This window comes from Lepus europaeus, chromosome 15, assembly GCF_033115175.1.
Source record: "Lepus europaeus isolate LE1 chromosome 15, mLepTim1.pri, whole genome shotgun sequence".
NCBI lineage: Eukaryota > Metazoa > Chordata > Mammalia > Lagomorpha > Leporidae > Lepus > Lepus europaeus.
The window spans coordinates 28,779,161-28,802,212 of NC_084841.1; the positions used below are offsets into that span (position 1 = coordinate 28,779,161).

At 44.8% G+C, this 23,052-nt stretch overlaps 2 protein-coding genes across 2 annotated transcripts in view; one reads left to right on the top strand and one right to left on the bottom strand.

Annotated features, from left to right (window-relative positions):
- LMBRD2 (LMBR1 domain containing 2) overlaps positions 1 to 9,656 on the bottom strand; it is a 64,552-nt gene extending 54,896 nt beyond the window's left edge. The window contains exon 1 of the mRNA XM_062211764.1: positions 9,456 to 9,656. The gene's annotated coding sequence lies outside the window, so the exon portion shown is untranslated. The remainder of the gene's footprint in view (positions 1 to 9,455) is intronic.
- Positions 9,657 to 9,818: 162 nt separating this feature from the next.
- Positions 9,819 to 23,052, top strand: part of SKP2 (S-phase kinase associated protein 2) — a 33,965-nt gene continuing 20,731 nt past the window's right edge. Inside the window, exons 1-2 of the mRNA XM_062211784.1 lie at positions 9,819 to 10,007; positions 10,482 to 10,753. Of these exons, the coding sequence (XP_062067768.1) occupies positions 10,000 to 10,007; positions 10,482 to 10,753 (280 nt within the window). The 5' untranslated portion in view covers positions 9,819 to 9,999. The remainder of the gene's footprint in view (positions 10,008 to 10,481; positions 10,754 to 23,052) is intronic.

Consider the following 23,052-nt stretch of genomic DNA (forward strand, 5'->3'; position numbering starts at 1 on the left):
TTTGTACTTTCTTGTACATTAATACCACTGCATTAAGAGTTTACTGAAAATCAAAATGCCAATCCATCCATTCTATCAAGTTTTAGTGCCTTAAGTAGAGGTATATCATGTTACAAAATATCAGTTCCAAAACTCTCAAATATTTAAAATCCAACTCAATCTTTTTCCAATCATCAGGATAGCATTTAATATTATTTCCAAATGTGTTTAAAATGGTTTCATAATCAGTATGCTAAAGTTACTGACTTGCAGTACTGTTTCCTGAGGACTTTATGGCTAATGATGGTTCTTCAGGTTAAACATGGTCTGAATGTGAACTTTGGAGGTTAAGATAATTTTGTAATTTGAAGAATCCCAAATGTTTAAAGAGTAAGAAAAAGAGAAAAGCAGAGACATCAAGACAGCAGAATAGGGAGGGAGCTTACTGCTCTAGTGTAGGGGAGGATAGTTTAAAAAAACAAAAAACAAAAAACCGTGGAGAGAGTTCAATCCCAGGGAAGAGTTAGGGAGAAAACAGCAGAGGAAACTCCAGGCAAATTAGAGAGACACTGTGGATCTATATGGAAGGTGTGGATGCACACAACTCAGGACCCCAGCAGCCAAGAGCCTTGGGCTCAGCTTTGGAGAGTGAAGTGAGGCCAAACTGTAGCAGCCCAAGCCACTGGCGATAAAGCTGCAGGAAGAGCCTGGCTTGAGTATAGCTTAGAGCCCTGTGGGGGACAGTGTACCTACCAACCTAGAGGAAAAGGGGTGGGGGGACATGTTTCTCTCTCTTGGTCCACATGAAACAGGCATCCTGTAACTAGCTGAGAGAGAAGGCAGGCACCATATTGGACATACGTAACAGCTGCGCCCTCTCGTGTTTGTGTGCCCAGCAACCAGCCAAGCAGAGACTTCTGAGTCTGGCTGGGAGAACTGACAGGGGGCTGGGTGCTGCTGACTGGGGAGCTTTGTGTGCTGGGACTGTGAAAGAAAGGGATGTCCAAGTACAGGAAGGACACAGAACTCCTAATAGACATGTCTAGAAAAGATCTTCAGGGCCGGCACTGTGGCACAGTGGGCTAAAGTCCCGGCCTATCGTGCCAGCATCCTACATGGGCACCAATTAAGTCCCAGATGCTCCACTTTCGATCCAGATCTCTGCTATGGCCTGGGAAAACAGTAGAAGATGGCCTAAGTCCTTGGGTCCCTGCACCCACATGGGAAACCCAGAAGAAGCTCCTGGCTCCTGGCTTCGGATCAGCTCAGCTCTGGCCATTGTGGTCATTTGGGGAGTGAACCAGCGGATGGAAGACCTCTTTCTCTCTGGCTCTACCTCTCTCTGTAACTGCCTTTCAAATAAATAAAATAAATCTTTTAAAAAAAGAAAAGGTCTTCACCACAACACACTGTAGTAAAACTCTCCATAGTAAAACATAAAGAAAAGATTCTAACATGTGCGCGAGAGAAACGCCAGATTACTTTCAGAGGATCTCCAATTATTCATAGCGTACTTCACATCAGAAACCCTACGGGCTAGGAAAGAGGAGCAAGATATATTCCAATTCTTAAGAGAAAAAAATAGTCAACACAGAATACTGTACCCTGCAAAGCTCTCATTTATGAATGAAGGTGAAATAAAGACCTTCCGTAACCAACAAATTGAAGGAATTTGTCACCACTCATCCAGCGTTACAAAAGATGCTTAAGGATGTGCTACACACATAGTAACATGGTCATCACTATGAAAGAAGGTGAAGGCAGAAAATCTCCCAGTAAAAGTACAAAGGAAATCCAAAGTAATAGTAATATTAATATTTATGGAAAAATGACAGGGAAATTGAAATTACTCTGGTTTTTCTTCTGTAGTTCCTTAGATTTCAGAATATCCTGTTACTGGGAATCTAGCCACATATTAAGGAAATATTTTTTTGAATTATTAAAAAAAAAGACCTTGATTGTTTGACCACTTATTTTTTCCCTCCTTTTATTACATACCATTTGTGTGATTACAGTATTAAGTCTTAGTTATTATGTCTTTGAGCAGAAGAGTGTATTGGTTATTTTAAATGAATTTTTCCCTGTCTTTGAAGCTCAGTCCATAAATATTTTGTTGCTGCAAAAAAAAAAAATACTTGGGTTTTCATTACTTGAATACTTGAAAACTGAAATTGATAAGATACATTATATAATGAATTAGGTTATTTCTGGATAAAATTAGAAGTGAAATAAAGATTTGAACTACTTAAAGGATGAAAATGTGATAGTGCTTATAAGCACTGTGAACCCTTTTGTGTTGGAGGCATCCAAAATTCAAGTATTTACTAGATTTTTTTCTCTTGAAATCCTGCTCTTCTTTTCTGTGCTGCATGCATTTACTGTTATTATTGATGTTGCAAAACAGCTTTAACAGGGTTAAAGTGTCATTATGTCTGTGTTCATTATGAATCCCATAGCTTTTCTAGTTAGGAAAAAAATAGTCTCAAAAATACTTTTAGGGGGACCGGTGCCATGGTGCAGGTCAATCCTCCGCCTACGGCTCCAGCATCCCATGTGGGAGCCAATTCTAGACCTGGCTGCTCCTCTTCCAATCCAGCTCTCTGCTGTGGCCTGGGAAATCAGTAGAAGATGGCCCAAGTCCTTGGGCCCCTGCGCCCGCATGGGAGACCTGGAAGAAGCTCCTGGCTCCTGGCTTTGGATCAGCGCAGCTCCAACTGTTGTGGCCATTTGGGGAGTGAACCAACAGAAGGAAGATCTTTCTCTCTGTCTCTCCCTCTCACTTCTGTAGCTCTACCTCTCAAATAAATAAATTTTTTTAAAAAATAAAAAATACTTTTAGTGTCTTTTTTTGGTTAGTACTAATGGTTTTAGATACCCTTAATCATTTTAATAAGGTGTCTATAAAATTTAAAACATTACATATTGTATTTGAACTAGCTAGTGAAGAGTAAGGAAAAAAAACTAGCTCAATGAGACTATAGATGTTCCATTAGTTAAATTTCAAAATTATTAACAAAGGAACTTTCAGAGATAGGTTGAGACTGTGACGTGGAAAGGAAGCAGTGGAGGACGCGTAAGGACATTTACTTGCCGTAGCTGTGGTGTGCTCATACTTAAATACAAGTAGTGACATTTGTTGCCCAATAATCCAGAGTAGTCTCCTGCATTTATCTGTACTAAAATAACTATAAATTAATGGTATCTACAAAGAAGAAACTTTATGACTGCACTGTATTTGGGAGCCTTTGTACAGCTAGGTAAAGTTTCCATGATACAAAATAGTTGGATTTTAAAATTTACTATCATAAGGAAGAAGACATGGCATTATTCCATGTGCTTAAATGATAACTTGCTTACTGAGTTTCAGAAAAAGAAAAAATATGAAATGAGTAATTGTCACTGGATTAGCTATAATGTTAAAGTGGCAAGTTGTAGCATAAAACTTAAATCTGTGTTTCTCAAATGTGAACCACAGTAGTCTGATGCTGCTTTGTATATACGTACGTGCTACAAATAGTCTCAGCACTGAACATGTATTGATAGCTCTCAAATGAATGCAATCTTTGACGTAGATGTCTTGATGTGCCTCAGAAAGTATCTGAGTGCAAAATTTGTTAATCTGTTTGATAATGAAGATACTTCCTGTTCTGTTTTTGTTTTCCATATTTTCATGTTTAAATTTGAATATTTACATTTTTATTACTATTAATTTAAGTGCAATTTGTTCAATGGTTAAAATGGGGTTGTCAGTGAAGAAATTTAAAAACAGCCTCATTCATGTAACTGCTTAAGGAAAAATTACATTTTGATCACTATGTTCATACACTTTTAATGATCTGTATTTCTGTTGAAATATAAGTGATGATGTGTGGGCTTTGTTTCTGTTTAATAAGGCTTTTTACCATTGATTAAATGAAGAAATGTATCTTTTTGAAGATATTTATATTCTGTAAATAAAAATTGGTTGAAACAATAGAAAAAGAGAAAAATGGTACAAATGATGAGAACACAAACAAAAACTGAGAAAATTTTTATCAAAACCAAAGATTCTGAAACTGAATGAAAAATTTGGTTAGAACCTAACAACTTCACCAGACTCAGAAAGCATTAGTTATCTTTACTCAGTTATATAACATAATAAAATCTAGGAAACAATTCAAGATCCTAACAATCAAAGGAACCATTACCAGAAGTGAATGATAAAAAAATCAACAATTATCTATTTCCATTCAAAACTTCAGTTTTCCAGACATAATCATTATTTTTATATTCAAAGATTCCAGGTACCCAGAGTTCAGTTTAAGATGTAAAATACCACAGGTCCCAATGTAAAAACAAGAAAAAGTCTTTTTTTTTTTTTTTGAAGCCATCTACAATCTGAGTTGACAAACTAACCAGAGAACCTGTATTCCAAAGTGTGAAAAGCCTTTCTAAGAAGGGGAAATACAAATTATTTTACCTTGGCCAAGACACAAAGGAGAGAGATAGCAACCACGTGGGCAGATAGACAACTAAAATTTTAATAAATTGTTAAGCATTACAGGTATAGAAACTACAAGATTTACTTTGATAGGGAATAATACTTAGAATTCTTTCTAATAATTTTTCTTTAAAAAAGGAATGGTGGGGCCTGCATTGTGGCATAATGGGTTAAGCCTCTGCCTGCAATACTGGCATCCCATATGGGAGCCAATTCAAGTCCCAGCTGCTCCACTTCTGATCCAACTGCCTGCTAAGGTGCTTCGGAAAGAAGCAGATGGTGGCCCAAGTCCTTGTGCCCCTGTATCCACGAGGGAGACCTGGATTAATCTCCTGGCTTCAACTTGTCCCAGCCCCAGCTGTTGTGGCCATTTAGGGACTGAACCAGCGGACAGAAGTTCGCTCCCTTGCTCCCTCTTTCTCTATGACTCTGCCAGTCAAATGAGTAAAATGGATATTTTTTAAAAATAAAAAGGAATAGCTAACATTTAATGTTTTTACTCTTACTATATTCCTAGCATCATGCTAGTACTTATGGTTTATTTAATTAGACCTTGCAATCTAGTAAGAAAAAATGTAGTATCCTTGCTTAATTGAAAAGAAAAAGTATAGAAAGGTAAGTAATTCTTCCAAGGGGCAAAGTGAGGGGCAAAGTTGTGATTCAAACTGAGGCAACCTGATTACAAAGCCTGATACACACTTACATGTCTCTTCTCCAACTCCGATCCCAATATCCTTTTTAAATGCCATTTAAGGCCAGCGCCACAGCTCACTAGGTTAATCCTCAGTCTGCGGCACCGGCACCCTGGATTCTAGTCCTGGTTGGGGTGCTGGATTCTGTTCCAGTTGCTCTTCTTCCAGTCCAGCTCTCTGCTGTGGCCCGGGAAGGCAGAGGAGAATGGCCCAAGTGCTTGGGCCCTGCACCAGCATGGGAGACCAGGAGGAAGCACCTGGCTCCTGGCTTCGGATTGGCACAGTGCGCCGGCCGCAGCGGCCATTTGGGGGGTGAACTAATGGAAGGAAGACCTTTCTGTCTCTCTCTCTCTCTCATTATCTAACTGCCTGTCAAAAAAAAAAAAAATGCCATTTAAATTGTCCAAAAAATATACTTTATTCAGTTGTCATAGTGATGAATTAGAAACATACTCCTGTTAATTATTTTCTGATATATCAAGATAAAATGCTATGAAAGTCATAGTTAATATAGAATTTAACTAAACACTTTTATCTCTCAGGTAATACTGACATTACTTTATCTAGGATAATATATCACTTTACTCAACACAGAAAAACCAGAAAACAAAGCAAATTTAAACTCTTTTGTTCTTGGCCTAATCTGTCACAGAGCCTTAAGTTGCAAAACACTAAAGATCTACCTTAAAACTGATCCAGGAAAAAAGGATCCTTTTGAAATGTGATTGGCGGGGGCCAGCACTGTGGCACACTGGATAAAGCCTAGGCCTGCAATGCAGACATCCCATATGGGAACAGGTTTGGCATTCCATAGGAGTGCAAGTTCCTGTCCTGGCTGCTCCACTTCTGCTGAGAAAGCAGCAGAAGGAAGAGGGACTAGGAGCTTGGGCTCCTGCTATCCACCTGGGAGACGCAGATTGAGGATCCTGGCTTTGGCCTGGCCCAGCCCTGGCCATTGTAGCCATTTGGGGAGTGGGCCAGCAGATGGAGGACTGCTCTCTCTCTCTCTGCCTCACTGTGGCTCTGCCTTTCAAATAAATAAATAAATAAATAAATAAATAAATAAATAAATCAAGAGAGAGAGAGAGAGAAAGGAGAGAAAGAGAAAATCAAGTATGACAAAGGAGATTCTAATTTAATTGAATTTTAAAGAAAATTGATGTTCTTTATCCTAATTCTAACAGCATGAAATCTTTTTTTTTTTTTTTTTTTTTTTGACAGGCAGAGTGGATAGTGAGAGAGAGAGACAGAGAGAAAGAGAGAAAGATCTTTCTTTTTGCCATTGGTTCACCCTCCAATGGCCGCTGCGGCCAGCGCATCTCGCTGATCCGAAGCCAGGAGCCAGGTGCTTCTCCTGGTCTCCCATGCGGGTGCAGGGCCCAAGGACTTGGGCCATCCTCCACTGCCTTCCCGGGCCATAGCAGAGAGCTGGCCTGGAAGAGGGGCAACCGGGATAGAATCCAGCGCCCCAACCGGGACTAGAACCCGGTGTGCTGGCGCCTCAAGGCGGAGGATTAGCCTGTTAAGCCACGGCGCCGGCCAGCATGAAATCTTAAAATTTCCTTATTTTTTTTTTCTTGTCACTTACCTTACAGAAACTAAAGACTAGAACAATAACATAGCAAGAAGTTTCTATCTGCCAATCACATTTCAAAGATTTACTTACTTATTTGAAAGTCGGAGTTAGAGAAAGGGAAAGGCAACCAGGAGTCCCCCTCCCCAGGTACATCAGCAGGGAGCTAGATGCAAAGTGGAACAGCTGGGACTGCTGGCCCTGCAGGCAGCAGCTCCACGTACTATGCCACAGTCCTGGCCCCCATACTTGATTTTCAAGAATGACGCTAACATTCTACTGAATACATATATACAGCTTGTGTCAGTTATGAATGCCAGTCCTTTCTGGTTCCTTCTGTGCTCTGATAATAGAGATGAACTTGTTAATATGCTATAGTTTTGCATAAATGATGCTGCTTTTGACTCTTTCAAGCATCTCAAATTGTATGATAAACACTTTCCCAATTTACAAAGTCACTTTGCATTCTATTTAAAGTTTCCAAAGAGTACTAGAAAGTACTCGCCTGAATATCATTTGTAGTAATTTTAAAAAAGTAGTCTTATGTCCTGGGTATTGATCTATTAATATTAGTGCTAAAAATAGTTTTTTTTATCCCTTACTAGAACGCAAATGGGGTGTGAATAATATTAATCAGGAAAATACCCAACATTAGTATAAATCATCTTGCAGTTCTATAAGAACAGAAGGTATGGCTGGCGCTGTGGCATAATGGGTAAACCTGCCACCTGCAGTGCCAGCATCCCACATGGGCACCAGTTCAAGTCCCGGCTGCTCCACGTCTGATCCAGCTCTCTGCTGTGGCCTGGGAAAGCAGTAGAAGATGGCCCAAGTCCTTGGGCCCCTGCATCTGCATGGGAAGACCCAGAGGAAGCTCCTGGCTATTGAATTCTGATTGGCGCAGCTCCAGTCATTGCAGCCATTTGGGGAGTGAACCAGCAAATGGAGGACTCTCTCTCTGTCTCTGTCTCTCTCTCTCTGTAAGTCTGCCTTTCAAATTCATAAATAAATCTTAACAAAAAAATCTATGTAGCTAGTAATCTAGAGTCTTCAATGGAAACAATTCTTTGCCACATATATTCAAAAGAACTGCACACACCAACTTAAACTTTTATTTACTATATTAAGATAAAAGCTGTGATAAAAGGAATGTGAAAAAAATTCCCATATTAACAAGTTGTATTTTTTTTTATCAGGACAGAAAACAAAAATCTTGTGGTAAAAGATTGATTTTCATGATTGATAGGCTCTCCCTGAAGTCCTAATGTCCAGTTAATTCAGACACCGCACATATTCTAGTTCTCAAGGAACTCCTAGCTAAACCCAAGCATGAATGAGGACATTTCTTGTCTGTAAAGTAGAATTATGCAGTCTATCAGACCTCCCCACCTTATGAGATCAATACCTGAAGTGGTCTCTCCCAGCTACTTCATATCTCATCACCATGGTGTTTAATTGCTTTTCCTTGTTTATTTTCTCCTCCATTAACTTACAAGCTCCCTCCTATTTATTTTGTTGAAGGATATTATAACCTTGTTTAAAAGATTTTCTCAATTTTACTAAAAAGTCTCTTCAGTGAGTTGGCAATCTTAAAGAAGTTTTCTCCTTAAGCCAAAGCAACATAAAGGCAATTTTATGTTAAAAAAAAAAAAAAAACAACAACAACAACAAACCAACAGGGTATCGCATTTTAAAATATACTATATATTGTGAACACTCAGTATAGTATTCTTCACCTAGGACCAAGCGATTTGTGAACAGACGCCTTCTTTACAACAGTCTCACTTTCTAGAACAGATTAATGGTTCATAAACACCTGCCTCCATCAAGAGGCAGTGCCTTTTCAAACTAAGTACCAGCCGGGGCAAGGGAGGTTTAATTCCAGCATAAAGAGAATCTTTTAACGTTTTTCCAGAAAACCGCGAGGGTATGTCGTTTGATCAAGCTGGCCTGCTTACTTCTGAAATTTATAAATCCTCTTCATCTGCGTTAGGGTGGGAATCCATCCCCCTCCCCTCTTCCACTGTCTGCCCGGGGTCACACTTGTAGTACAGTTGCACAATGGATTTCGCCTGGTCATCCGACCTGGAATATGGCACGTTCTCTACTCCAACCGCCTCCAATCTCTTCTCCTCAGACATAGCAGCTCGCTTTGAGGCGGCGACACAAACGGATGCAACCGAAAGGCTTTGCAGGTGGCCCCTTGCGTTGCACCGGTCAAGCTCTCCTCAAACCTAACAGTCCTCTCACCTACTGCCTTGCTAGTATTTAAGAGACCTGTCGAGGCCGCCAGGGGGATGCGCGTCTTCCCTAAGGCACCCTGGAACCTGTGGTCGACACCCCTTCCCCCAAAATTAAACCACGGCTTCGACTTGGAATTGCCCTTCCGTTTACAAAACGCTTTCACACGCGTTCTCTCCCCGATGTGCGTCATTGTTGTCGTGGCTGTTTCACTAACGAGGCAAGGAGCCTGCCCACCGACCCAGTCTAGGGGCCGCCTTCTCCCAGGTGGAGATCGTCCCGGTCCGAGGAACGCGCAGGTGGGACGCCCGCAGCTGGCCGCCTCCCACCCGGCCGGTGGTCCGGGCTACTGCCCTCCCTCGGCGGCGAGGGCCGCGGGCCCCGTGGTGGCGGCTACTCGGGGTCGCCCGGATCCCCTCTCCATCTCCCGCTGCGCTCGATCCCGGAGCCCAGACCCCAGAGAGTCTCACGCGCTTTCCTTCAGGCTCACCGTCCGATCTCGCTCGACAGCGTCTGGAAGGGACGGGAAACTCCGTGTCCGCCACGGCTGTCCAGGCTCTGGGACCTACGCTCGGACGCGACGGCGGTGGCGGTCACCAGCAGGCCCGAGGGCTGTCCGGGGATGAAAACCCGTCAGCAGTTAGGCGGCTGACATTTCCCAGTCAGCCGAAGCACCGCCCGCTTCCGCTTCCCCGCCTACCCTGTGGGCGGAGCATCCCCGCACCGCGTGGGGTTGTGGGTATCCAGAGGGCGGGCCGAGCTGTAAGAAAAGGAAGTAGCAAGAGCCAGTCAGACTACGAGACGGGACTACAATTCCCAGCAGGCTGCGGGGCTGCAGACGGCCGCCGGCGAGGCGAGCGGGCAGAAGAACCCTGCGCGCGCGGCGAGGATGGAACGTTACTAGAGTTCGCGGGTCTGGCGCCGGGGGCCGGAGCCGCACGCTTCGAGCCGCTGCGCGCCAAAGCGGGAATTTAGGAGGCGGGCAGCTCTGCAGTTAATGCAGGTAATTTAAAACATCCGAACCTGTGGACGCCATGCACAGGTAAGCCGTTTGCAAAAAGGAGGAGAGCATGAATGGACCCTCTTAATTCTTTTAGGCCGCAGATACTGCTGCTTAATATTGTTATCAATGCCGTTGTAGAATAGACCCTTCTTGGGGAAAGTGCGGGTGGATGGCCGCCCTGGTGCGGGAATCGGTGTCCCGCTTTATTTGGCTTCCCTGCGGTCGGTTTCAATCACTGTGAGATCGCCCTTGTACTTTCCTTGTTCTCTCCCCTGGAAGAAATTCTCGGGGCCTTCTGCTTAACCGCAAAGCGAAAAGCCTTTTCGATTTTTTTTCCGGTTATTTTCTCCTTCGTTCTCGGGGAACTCGCCGCGGGCACGTGAAAAGTGCCGTTCTGTTAGCTGCGGCGGCGGTTTCCTCCCGTGTGTAACCTGTAGCTTGCTTTGTGCCCACCTTGGAAGTCTTCACGGGTGTACTTCAGAAGGGAACCGAGGGTATTGTGCGCTTCTGCAGGAAACACCTCCAGGAGATTCCAGACCAGAGTGGCAACGTCACCACTAGCTTCACGTGGGGATGGGATTCCAGCAAGACTTCTGAACTGCTGTCAGGCATGGGGGTCTCCGCCCTGGAGAAGGAAGAAGTGGACAGTGAAAACATCCCCCAGGAACTGCTCTCCAATGTGGGCCACCCGCAGAGCCCCCCACGGAAACGACTGAAGAGCAAAGGGAATGAGAAAGACTTCGTGATCATCCGCAGGCCGAAGATCAATAGAGAAAATGTCCCAGGTAAGGTGTGAAGGTGTGCAGATGAAACCGCCAGTTCCGTAAAGGCTGGCTTGAACTAATATTTGGTCGCTAAGCCTTTGTTAGGGATCCTTAGGATAGGCCTCTTTTAAAATTGCCTAAAACCGAAGTTATTTTCCGATGAAATGGGGCAAGTTGTTGAAGTCCATAGGAATCTTTGTAGATATGTATCTTCTGGTCCACCATGGATTTCGAAATTTTAACCCCAGAGAAGATGTCCCTACCTTCTACCTTAGAAGGGAATCGGGCTGTTCAAAGTGCAGCTCAGTGCTGCTGATAAATGGGAATATAAACAATGATCTGCTTTTAGGATTCTTGTTTATAATGCACTGCTCTGTACCCCTAAGTAAGTTTTTTGCCTTACTCATGTTGTTCATTAATGAACTGCCAAAGCGAGTGTTAAACTAAGTGGAGAAGACTCATCTCCCTAGGTCCACTCCCAAGCAGCCTTCTCCCGGTGTGCTGTGTCTATAACTAGCTCCGTGTGTTCAACTACCGAACCCACAAACCTCAGAGTCAGATCTCCGCCGTCCCCAACATCCAATTAGTCATTTCATCTTTCCCTCTTGTGTGGTAAATATTTTTCACGCTCTCATCCTCTCTTCCCTGAGCCATTGCAATGGATTCCTAATTCAGGCCTTCTCTTCCCAAGATGCATCCCCCTGAGCTGGAGTGGGTTGACTGAATGTAACACACCATAGTGTTCCTTTCTACTAGCACCTTGTTCCCTGATTTCTCAGGCAGGTGAATGACTGCCTCCAGATTGGATCAGAACCCTGGAGTCTTCCAAACTGTAGAGTAAGCACAGTGCATTGACATGGGCATTATCAGTTTTTCTTACTCCTAAGTCATGTAAACACTAATTCAGCACATACTTGCTGAATACATACTGAGTGCTAGGCATTGTTGTAGGTGTTGGGGGGATGCCACCATAAGGCAGAAATAAACCTCTCTACCACATGAAACTTCCATTCTAATGAGGGATCACAGTAAAGTTAATAAATACTTAATGTAGTTTGTTAGAAAGCGATAAGGGCTATGTCTAAAAAATAGAGCAAACCAGGAGGGAGTAGAAACCCTAGAGTGGGAAAATAGATTACAATTTTAAACGGGATGTTAAGGGAAGACCTCAGTTGGACAGTGGCATTTCAACAAAGGCATAAATGGGGCAAGCGAGTGTGCCATGCAGATAGCTTGAAGAAGGAGTGACCAGTGCAAAGGCCATGAGGCAGAAGCATGACATACTTGTTCAAGGGAGAACAAGGAAGTCATACTCCAAAAGTGGAATGAGCTTGGGGGAGATCATGCTAGAGGCTATGATGTGACCTGATTTAACCTTTTAAAAGCACGCACTGAAGATGTTGAAACCGAACTGTAGGGAGTAGAGAGCAGAAACTTGGAGACCTGTTAAGCGCTGTGGGTGGAGTGATCGGCAGTGCTCAGATTCTGGATTTATTCTGATGTTGGAATCAACAGGATTAGTAGGCTGTTGAAAATGTACAAGAGGTAATCAGCCTGCGCTGAAATTGGGTGAGTGATGGAAAAAAGACAAATTAAAAATCAAGATAAAGTCTTGGTAGAGCCAAGTTGATAAGTATGTTCCTAAAATCTCCCATCTGGTTTTCTTTGCAAAAAGCGTTGCTGAGTTGGTTGGTTGGTTAGTTTCTTACTTGCTTTTAAAGTTTGTTTTGTTTTCCACACTTTGTTTAGGAAAAAGAGCCTTGTCCATGTTGTGGCCCAGAGATCCTCAAGAGGAACTGGATGACTTAGAGGGGCAGTAGAGGGTGCTGGTGAAGTCAGACAAATCTGGGTTCAATCCTTTTGCTGCTGTGTACCAACCTTGAAAGTTATTTAAGCTCTGTGTGCCTTAGTTTCTTTACCTGTGTAATGGAGTGATATTTACTTGATAGGTTGTTCTGAAGACAAGATGAGAGTGCCTGTAAAGCCCTTAGCATCCTGCTGACAACCACACTCAATAAGGAAACCCAGTTAATACTGGTTAACAAAATTTCCAACACCTGTTTGGGAGGCTAGTCGACTTTCTTTTGTTCTTAATACTGTTAGTTTGACCCTGTTAGTGTAGAATTTTACTTCTTCAAAATTTAGTGCTTTTTTAAAAATTTATTTTATTTATTTGAAAGAGTTAGAGAGAGCAGTTTTCCATCTGCTGGTTCACTCGCCAGATGACCACAACAGCCAGAGCTGAGCTGATCTGAAGCTGGGAGCCAAGAACTTCTTCCAGGTCTCCCATGCAGGTTCAGGGGCCCAAGCACTTGGGCCATTCTCCACTGTTTTCCCAGGGCATAGCAGAGAGCTAGATCAGAAGTGGAGCAGCCGGGACTCGAACCAGCACCCATATATGATGCCAGAGCTACAGGCTGGGGCTTTAACCCGCTGCGCCACAGCGCCCATGCCCTTAGTCTGGAATGCAGCACCAGCAATTTGATGCTTGACCACCCAAATATGGTGAAAGATACTCCCTGCTAAGGCAAACGGACTTATCTTAACTTGTCGGGGGCCAATGGCTTTCAACATAAAGGATGATTGCTCTGTGTCCTTCCACATTTACCTACACAGCTGTAAGTGAAAAAGACATTTGTAAAGGAAGGCACTATGGGACCAAGACAACTTTAAAGGATGGTTTCTATCTACCTGGGAATTGGCAAGTCAGGTTGAGGAGAAAGACAAACAATAAGAGCAGCTCACAAGCAGCACCAGGTGGTGGCAACAAAAAAGTCGTTATCTTTTTCTCTCTGGTTTCATGTATACATTTTTGAGGTCAGTTTCAGCAACTTAGTCTCACTGATGGGACTATTCCAGGATACTTGGCCCCTTCCTTAGAACCTCTGCTCTCGCTGAATGGAAGAATCATCTATGTCCACTTGAATGGGAATCCCCACAGGGCCCTTCTGCCTCTGGGTAACTTTGGGTTCACTTCTGCACAAGGGGCTCCCTCCCTCTGGGCTCTCCAAGCCCAAGCATCTGCTGCTGCATGGGCTTGGGCTCTGTAGAGATTGGTGGGGAGGGTGGGCTCTGATGCAGGAGGAGGGACAGCTGGTGTGGAGGATTCCCAGTGGGCCTGCAGAAGCCTGGCCCTCCAGTGTGGCTGGATTGTCATTCCAGGAAGTTTTGTGTGCAGTTGTCAGGACAGGTGGCTTATGGCTCTGCCAGGATTAGGGTAGAAGAGGCTACACCTGCTGTGCATGAATATCTAATGACTGGCCCTGGGCTGTGAGTTGTTGCTGGTTCCTTGCTGACCAGTCCCCTTGCAGGCCCCAGTCCAGCCCCACATCTGGTGACTGAATCATCTTCGTTATCTGTTTTGAAAGATAAAAATTATGTGGGTGACCTGTACCAGAACAGGTCTGATTGGTCCTGAGGGTGAGTGTGTGGAAGGAGTTGGAAGGGCAGGCAGCGGTGAGGTCGGTCACAGTCAGCAAGAGGACAATCACATTCTGTCTGTGCTCCTTAAAAGCCTGGTCCCCACCCTTTAAACAAGCGATGGCCATGTAAACGCTGCTGAACTAATTTGTTGATCGGCTTTTCCATGGCTGTTAAACTGCTTGGAATTCCAGACCCCACCACGGTTCTCAAAGGCTCTAAAGTTCAGAATATATCAGAAACCCCAAGAGAGCTTGTTCAAAGTGCAAAATTCCAGAGATTCTATTCCAAGAAGTTCTGGAGCCTGAGACTCTGTGTTTTAATACCCCAGGCAAAAGTTTTTTCTCCCAACTTTATCTTTCTCTCCCCCCCGCCTCCTCCGGAGAGACAGAGAGCTCCCCATCTGCTGACTCACTCCCCAAGTGGCCAAAGCTAGGCCAAGCCAAAGGTAGGAGCTGAGAACTCAACCCAGGTCTCCCATGTGGGTGGCAGGGACCTGATCACTAGAGCCATCACTGCTGCCTCCTGGGGCCTGCCTTGGCAGGAAGCTGAATCAGGAGCTGGAGCTGAGAGTGAAACACAGGCACTCGGATGTGGGCTGTGGGCATCTTGACCACTAGTCCAACTTTTTTTAACCAGCAAGAAATATATTTTACATTGTGATCCTGGGTGTGTATCTTAAACAAAAGTTACACAAAACTTTCCTCTGAGGTATTTTCTGTTCAAATATATTCTTTAAAAAGACATGACGTTAAACTTACCAAGTTGATTTCATGACCCATTAATCATCAGCCTGCAGTTCCCAGATTTCAGCCCTGTAAGAGTCTTTGTGGGACCCTCCACAGTCAGCTGTGTTCCACAGCTCCCTTCCATTCATTCAGCAAGTACTTACTGGGCAATGCCATTCTAGGGGTTGGGAATACGCGCTGCATGTGAGAGAAGAGAAAGACCTAGCTGCTGGAGCTTATGTCCTTAACTGTACCTCATCCCCCGAGTTCCAGGTTCCCTAGTTTCTTTGTCACTTCCCAAATCCCAGGTGTGGGAACAAGTCAGTCTGCCCTTGAAGTTAAGGGTTGTGGTGCTGAGGGGAGCCTTGGGGACCCCTGCTTAGTTTTCTGGGTTTTGCTTTTGTCATTTTTGCTCACCCCAAAAAAACAAAAATACTAAAAGGAAGCATGGTCTCATGTTTTCTCATTATGGTTTGTGGAAAGAGGAAGGAGAGCTTACTTATCCAGGATAACAAAATTTATAGTTCTCCAGAAAGGAAGCATGGGATATTGCTATCTAAAACAAGCCAGCAAAAGCAGTCATGAAATGAGCCCCGCCTTGAAAATAAATTGTAGGTGTGAATACCAGGGCCTTTGTTCCTGCTTCCGCACATATGGTGGTATTTCAAAATGTTCATGGAAATGAAATAAAAGGTAAGTTTATTTGGTTGCAAAAATTTTGAGATCAATTCATAATTTGGATTTTCCATGATACTTTTCATGAAAACATAATGTGGATTTCACGATATTTGCACCAACTAAATATCTTTTAATTCTGTTTTCCATGAACATTTTAAAGTACCCTTGTATTATTTGATTATCTGTGCTTAAAGAGGGGAAGTATTTTTTTTAAAAAAAATCTATTTATTTGAGAGGCAGAGTTACAAAGAGGCAGAGGCAGAGAGAGAGAGAGAGAGAGAGAGAGAGGTCTTCCATCTGCTGGTTCACTCCCCAGATGGCCGCAACAGCCGGAGCTAGGCTGATCCGAAGTCAGGAGCTTCTTCCTGGTCTCCCATGCTGGTGCAGGGACCCAAGCACTTGGGCTGTCCTCCACTGCACTCCCGGGCCATAGCAGAGAGCAGGATCAGAAGCAGCTGGGACTCAGACCAGTGTCCATATGGGATGCCGGCACTACAGGTGGTGGCTTTACCTGTTATGCCACAGCGCCGGCCCCAAGGAACCATTTTGAAAGTCAACATTTTGTATGTGATTAGGATTAGTTTGGATTTTCAGCTTGAATCTGAGTGTAGGTGATGTTCTGAGAAAGAAATGTGTCAAGTGAAATTCGTTACCTCTGCTGCAGATGTCAGATGCATAAGAAACTCTCGAGCAAGCCCCTCTTCCCGGGAGAGTTTGAGAAGCCTGAGTATGTGCTCACTTCGGCAGCACATACCCTAAAATTGGAGAAGCCAGAGTAGTGATGAGGTTGCAGGAGTGGGGAACTGGTTGCACCTGAGGAGTAATTGGCAGCAATGATGGGTGAGGGTCAATGCTAGCGGACTTGCTGATCTGAACTATGCGCTGTCCGTGTCCTTGAAGACTGGATGGCCTGGGCCTAATCATTTTCCTTCATCTGGGGCTGATGTGCAGCCTTGTGGATTTAGCAGAGGCAAGTGAGGAAAAGACCTCTGAATTTCGCTTCTGTTCTCAGCAAATAGACCAGGCCACAGTGTAGTCAAGAATCCAGGAAACAGATGGCTGCTGTTTTGAGATTTAAATATGGCAAGTAAAATTAGATTAAGCATATCACAGCCTGGATGTCAGCCAGCTACTGTCTTCAGCAGCTACTGAAGACAAACTTCCGCCACATCTGCTGGGACAGGTGCCAATTTCGGGGGCCTTGGAGTGGGGAGCCCTGCGGTCAGCTGAGTGGACCTCAGGTACTGCTCTGCTAGCTGAGGCTGAGCTTTTTCTTGGCCATGGAGCCCTGCATTTGGTGATGAACCCATTAATATCTCTTAGCACCTTCATTTTACTCTTCACCTCCACTGTTCACTCCCTAGTCCTGGGTGATTTCTTACCATAGCAAGTGAGGTTTAATTCCCACCTCTAAATTCATAGGAGAATCAAGTACTAAGAACAGAGATATCTATAGACTCTTAGGACATGCTAGGATAGAAAGACGGCATGATTTGAAATCAGACCTGAGATTGGACTCCCACTCTGCCATTTACTGGTTGTGTAACCTTGTCCTTTTGTCATAGTTGCATCTTCTGAAGCCCCATCCCCCTCCTCCCAGAGACTGGCACAGTAGTCCCCCTTATCCATGGAGGGTATGTTCCAAGACATTCCATGGATGCCTGAAACCTTGGCTGGTACCAAACCTCATATGTATAATATTTTCCTAGCATACATACCTATGATAAGTAATTTATAAATTAGGTATAGTTAGAGATCACCAACAGTACCTAATAATAAAATAGGACAATACAGTAAACTAAAAAAAAAAAAAAGTTGTTTAAAACACATGAGATATTTATTTCTGGAATTTCCTATCTAATGTGTTCAGACCACAGTTGACCAAAGGTTATAAACCATAGGAAGCAGAACTACAGACAAGGAGGGACTGCTGTTCGCTGCTGGAGGACACGATCTGTGTGCTCTGGGACTCAGCCGCCTCCCTGTCCTGTGTCACTGCTGTCATGCCACCCCTTTGCGTGTCCTGCACCCCCGCCTGCATCGCTCTCTGACAGACCATCAGATTTCAATCTCTTGCATCTCTGCCTTCAGTCTGGGGTATGAAAATTTGAAAACAGCCCAGACCAAGTTTGCCTCTTGGCTCTGCCCTCTGATAGTTGATATCGCCTTAGTGAAGTTATTTACTCCAAGATAAGTTTCCTCATTCATACCCAGGGTTTCTGTAGAGATTAGCTGTATTAAATGTCTGAGGCTTTTTAGGGCTGCCGGTGAACAACACGTTTCATTGTTAGGTTATTTGTTTATCAGTATATGTCCAAATGAGGCCGCCAGGCAGAGGCTGTGACCTACACTCAGCTCCCAGAACTAGTACATCCAGTAGACACCCACAAAACGGTTGCTGAAAGTAGAGTGATAGGCCACGCTCATCACTTTACAAATGAAGACTCTGGTCCTAAGAGGCCAACGGTGTTGCCTGTGTAGGAAATGAAGCTTGCATAGTCGGGCTGGCAGTCATTCCTCGGTGACTCAGTTGAGCATCTTCTAACATTCAGTGCCAGGCTCTGATCTAGGCATTGGGCAAGTATTAGTTCATTAGTTAATGAGAGTTAATCAGTCATGCTGATACACAGTTAGCACTTGGGCTGTTGGCATGAAAGGGGAATAGAAGGTGTGATGCGTTTATCAAGTGCCTGTCCTATGCCAGGCATTGTGTTAGGTGCTAGATGTACAGATCTGGACATGGGGCTGTGGTATTGACCTGGTTGTGGAATAGGGGACAGTTCTTTGAGCAAGGGCCATTTCAGCTGAAATCTGGAGGATGACTAGGAGTTGGGCAGGTGAAGATAAAAGTGCAGCACAAAGCCATCCCAACTCTGGACTGTTCTTGTGTTTACATGGCTTTGTTGCCTCGCTTTGCTGCCCAGTGCATTCGTCGCTGTATCAAATTGTTCTCCTAGTGGTGTGATTACCAGCCACAACTAGAACCAGCATTCCGATGTGGGATGCAGGCATCACAGGTAGAAGCTTAACCTATTGCGCCACAACACTAGCCCCTCCCCGGAAGATTTGAACTCCTGTTCCCCGTAGTGCTAGCCTGCCCCTTACCATGCCCTGGGCTGGCTTTCTTCCCTTCCATGACTTTCTTTTCAACTCTTTTCTGTGCTTCCTGGCATCACTTCCCAAACCAATCACTTAGATCCTCAGGATCTGCTTCTGGGGATCCCAAACTTAGATGGAGGGTGGAAAAGGGTTTTCATAAGTCATCCTGTGCAGCTGTGGTGCAAGCCCTCCTCAGCTCCTCCATGTTTGCCCATATGTGAAAATTCAGAGCGGCATTGAAAACAAGTCATCACGGCCGGCGCCGTGGCTTAACAGGCTAATCCTCCACCTTGCGGCGCCGGCACACCAGGTTCTAGTCCCAGTTGGGGCGCCGGATTCTATCCCGGTTGCCCCTCTTCCAGGCCAGCTCTATGCTATGGCCCGGGAAGGCAGTGGAGGATGGCCAAATCCTTGGGCCCTGCACCCCATGGGAGACCAGGAGAAGCATCTGGCTCCTGGCTTCGGATCAGCACGATGCGCCGGCTGCAGCGGCCATTGGAGGGTGAACCAATGGCAAAAAGAAGACCTTTCTCTCTGTCTCTCTCTCTCACTATCCACTCTGCCTGTCCAAAAAAAAAGAAAAGAAAAGTCATCACAGAAGGGATTTAGTGGTGAAAAGATGGAACTAGAGGCAAGAAAGAACCACTTTGCTGATGACTTAATCTTCCATTTTACTCAGCCATCATTTAATCTTCACAGTGAACAACTGTGCACGATAAGTCTTTATTCCCAGTCCTACCGAAGCAGAAAGCAAGGTCCAGACATTACCTGCCCCAGTTCACAGATTGAGGGCATCCTCCCCGGGATGCCAATCAAAGCTGGGTTGCTTCCTCGGTCTGGAAATTCTCAGACTTTCTGGGGAGGCCAGAAACCTTGCGTCAGGATGGTTGTTACAGGTCATAGAAAAATCTCAGCGTTGTATATTGCAGCTGACTGAATAGGTAGCATTTTATCAGATCAGATGCTAGAAGCTGATCTACAGGGTCAGAGAATGAAGAAAAATTTATGGGAGAAAAACTTGAGCAGTCTGTCTTCCAACTATTCTCCAATTTGGGGAGCAAAACAGCAGCCTGGTGTGAGAACCTGTGTTCTCTGCCCTCATTGACTTTGGAGGAACTTTGTGACTATGACAGAAGGGGTGTTGCACTGAGGAGCCTCCGCAGGTCATGGTGCAGGGTCAGCATGGATGATCTGCCTTTGTCCTCTACCCTAGCTTTTAGGGACTCTCAGTCCTTTCATTGTGTCTCCTAAAGAAAGAAGGAGAGGCATTAATTGAGCAAGTGTGTCTCCTCCTTCAATAGGGCACTTCCTCCAGGAAGGCTTTCTTGACCACTCTCCATCCTCATGTTGTCCAGGACCCTGAACCCTGTTACAGACTATCGTAATCAAAATTTTCTGTGTATTTGTATCTCAAACTCTGAACAGAATGAGAGTCAGGGTCATGCCTTGCTTTTCTTTGTGTCCCTGGAATCTAAACTAAACCCCAGCACATGATGCTCTTCAATAAATACGTGAATGGATGAATGTATCAGATTTTGAGCTGATTCCTGGAAATACATAGACTATTAAAACAAAAATCAAGTTCTTGTTCTCAAGAACTTGAGGCCTGGCCTAGGCTTAGACATATGAGTAAGTAAAGAATGAAATCATAGGGGCCAGTGTTGTGTAGTGGGTTAAGCTGCTGCCTGTGATACCAGCATCTTATATGGGTGCCAGTTCAAGTCCTGGTTGCTCCACTTCCAACCCCAGCTACCTGCTAAAGCAGCGGAAGATGGCCCAAGTTCTTGGATCCCTGTACCCACATGGGAAACCTGAATGAAACTCCTGGCTTCTGCCTGGTACAGCCCTAGCCATTGTGGCCATTGGGGGAGTAAACCAGCAGATAGACGCTCACTCTCTGTCCCCTCTCTCTGTAACTCTTTCAAATAAATAAATCTTTTAAAAAAAAGAACAAAATCGTAGTACGTAAGTGACCTGTCACTGATGGAGTCACAGGAGGTCTGCCATAGGAGTTGGGGCTTTAATAGCAGTTTGATTTTACATGAATGGCAGTTGTGGGAGGCCACAGCATGTACAGGGGCATTGAGACGTGATGACTCATTCTAGGAATTACAGAGAGTTCCACATGACTGGAATGCACTTCCAGATAACGAGCCCAGTAAAACGAGCTGGGTCCTGGCATGAAAACTTTGAAGTGTGTGCTAAATAGTGTGCACCTCGGGCTAAATATTTGATGGGTGCCGCTGAAGGGTTCTAACTGCAAGAAGGGCCTGATTGAGCACAGATAGTGCCTAGAGGCAGTAGCTGTGCTGTCTGTCATCCACCTCAGTGCTGTGATGTTTGTTATCCACCTTGGTGCTCTTCTCCACATGGTCTCCTACCGCTTACACAATGCCTGCTAAGATACAAGGGAGAGCACTTCCAAAGGTTCATGGAAAATGGACTTAAAAGAGAAGTTGTTTGTGTCCTGTAGTTAAGACACTGGTGAAGATGCCCATGTTCCATCTCATTACCTGGATTTGCTACCTAACTCTGTCTCCTGATTCCAGCTTCTGTCAGTGCAAATCTGGGGAAGCATCAGGGATAACTCAAGCGATTGGGTCCCAGCCACCCAGTGGGAGACCTGGACTGAATTCCCGGCTCCTGGCTGTGGAATGTGGCTATAGAAGGCATTTATGGAGTTAACCAAAGGATGGGAGCTGTCTGTCTCCCTGCCTCTTGAACAAATTTAAAAATTTAATAAGAAAAACATTTTGGTAGAAAAATTATAATATATGCATACAAAGGATCCTTTAAGTTATGGAAAATGGGTATTCTGAAAAAACTGTGCATGCATTTCAAAAATTTTTTGCACTAAAATGCATTTTTAATTCTATTTTTCATGTAACTTTTGAATTATCCACCTATGTTCAGTAAATACTGGCATCTTTTCCTTTTTTTTTTTTTTTTTTTTGGACAGGCAGAGTGGACAGTGAGAGAGAGAGAGACAGAGAGAAAGGTCTTCCTTGCCGTTGGTTCACCCTCCAATGGCCGCCACGGCCGGCGCATCGCGCTGATCCGAAGCCAGGAGCCAGGTGCTTCTCCTGGTCTCCCATGGGGTGCAGGACCCAAGCACTTGGGCCATCCTCCACTGCACTCCCTGGCCACAGCAGAGAGCTGGCCTGGAAGAGGAGCAACCAGGACAGAATCCGGTGCCCCGACCGGGACTAGAACCCGGTGTGCCGGCGCTGCAAGGCGGAGGATTAGCCTCGTGAGCCGCGGCGCCGGCCAAATACTGGCATCTTTTAAACGAAGGACAAGATATCCCGAGATGAGTTGGAAGTACAGGCTAGGAAGACACTCCTTTCAGCATTTCTTTGGTACATACCTGTTTCCTTGGCCATTGTCATATTATTCTGAGCTGGTAGGCTTATACCATATACCCACATGTAAGAGTTTACTACTTATTGAACAGCTATTTAGATAATGCTTCTATAAGACAAAACTATTCTTCCTACATCAGCTTTTCTCCCCTCTCTATTCTGAACACAGCAGCCAGAGTGATCCTTTTAAAATGAGATCCTGTCTTTCCCATGGTCAGAACATTCCAGGGACTCCTCATGGCATTCAGAGTCAAAGCCATGACCCACAACGCCTGCATGACTCTGCCCCTTGCACCTCGGTGACTTCATCTTCTCCCACCCCCTTGCCCACTCCCTCCTACACTGGCCTCCTTGCTGCTCTGCACATCTTGAACACACAAGACTGGTTCAAGCCTTTGCTCCTGTCCACCGTGCTCAGACTCACAATTTGCCTCTGAACTGCCCACTCTCCCTTACCCTGCTGCGTTTTTCTGCATCACACTTACCAGTTGTAACAGGGGGTACTTACTTGATATTTGTGGTTGTCTCATCCCCCTCACGAGCATGGAACCTCCAGGAAAGTGACATATGTTTGTCTTTTTTATTGCTCTTTCCCTAATGTGAACCAATACCTGGCACTGCAAAAGGCATTTGGCAGATTTTTGTTGAATGATGCAACAAGAGCCCCCATTGCTATTGCTCTTTAGGTACATGGACTGCAGTGTGCTTTGTGGACCTGAATGAAGAGGCACGAAACTCATTTGGCTTTTAAGTAAGGTCACCACTGAGGCCACACCTAGGAGAAATGAGGCCTCCCTCGGTGACCCAAAGCATCGCAGTAGCTTAGACATTGTTGTGTGACATTTAGGAGGTGTGGAGACCTGCTCTCTGCTGCCAGTGCTGGCACCTTTGCCTACAGTAGCCAGGGCTGAACAGTAGAATGATAGCAAAAATATTCTTGGTCTTCTCTTTCTCACTGGGCTGAGAATGATGCTCACCTTACAGTACACAGACAGCAGCTGGAACAGAAGAATAATTGTGAGGGGGCGCAATT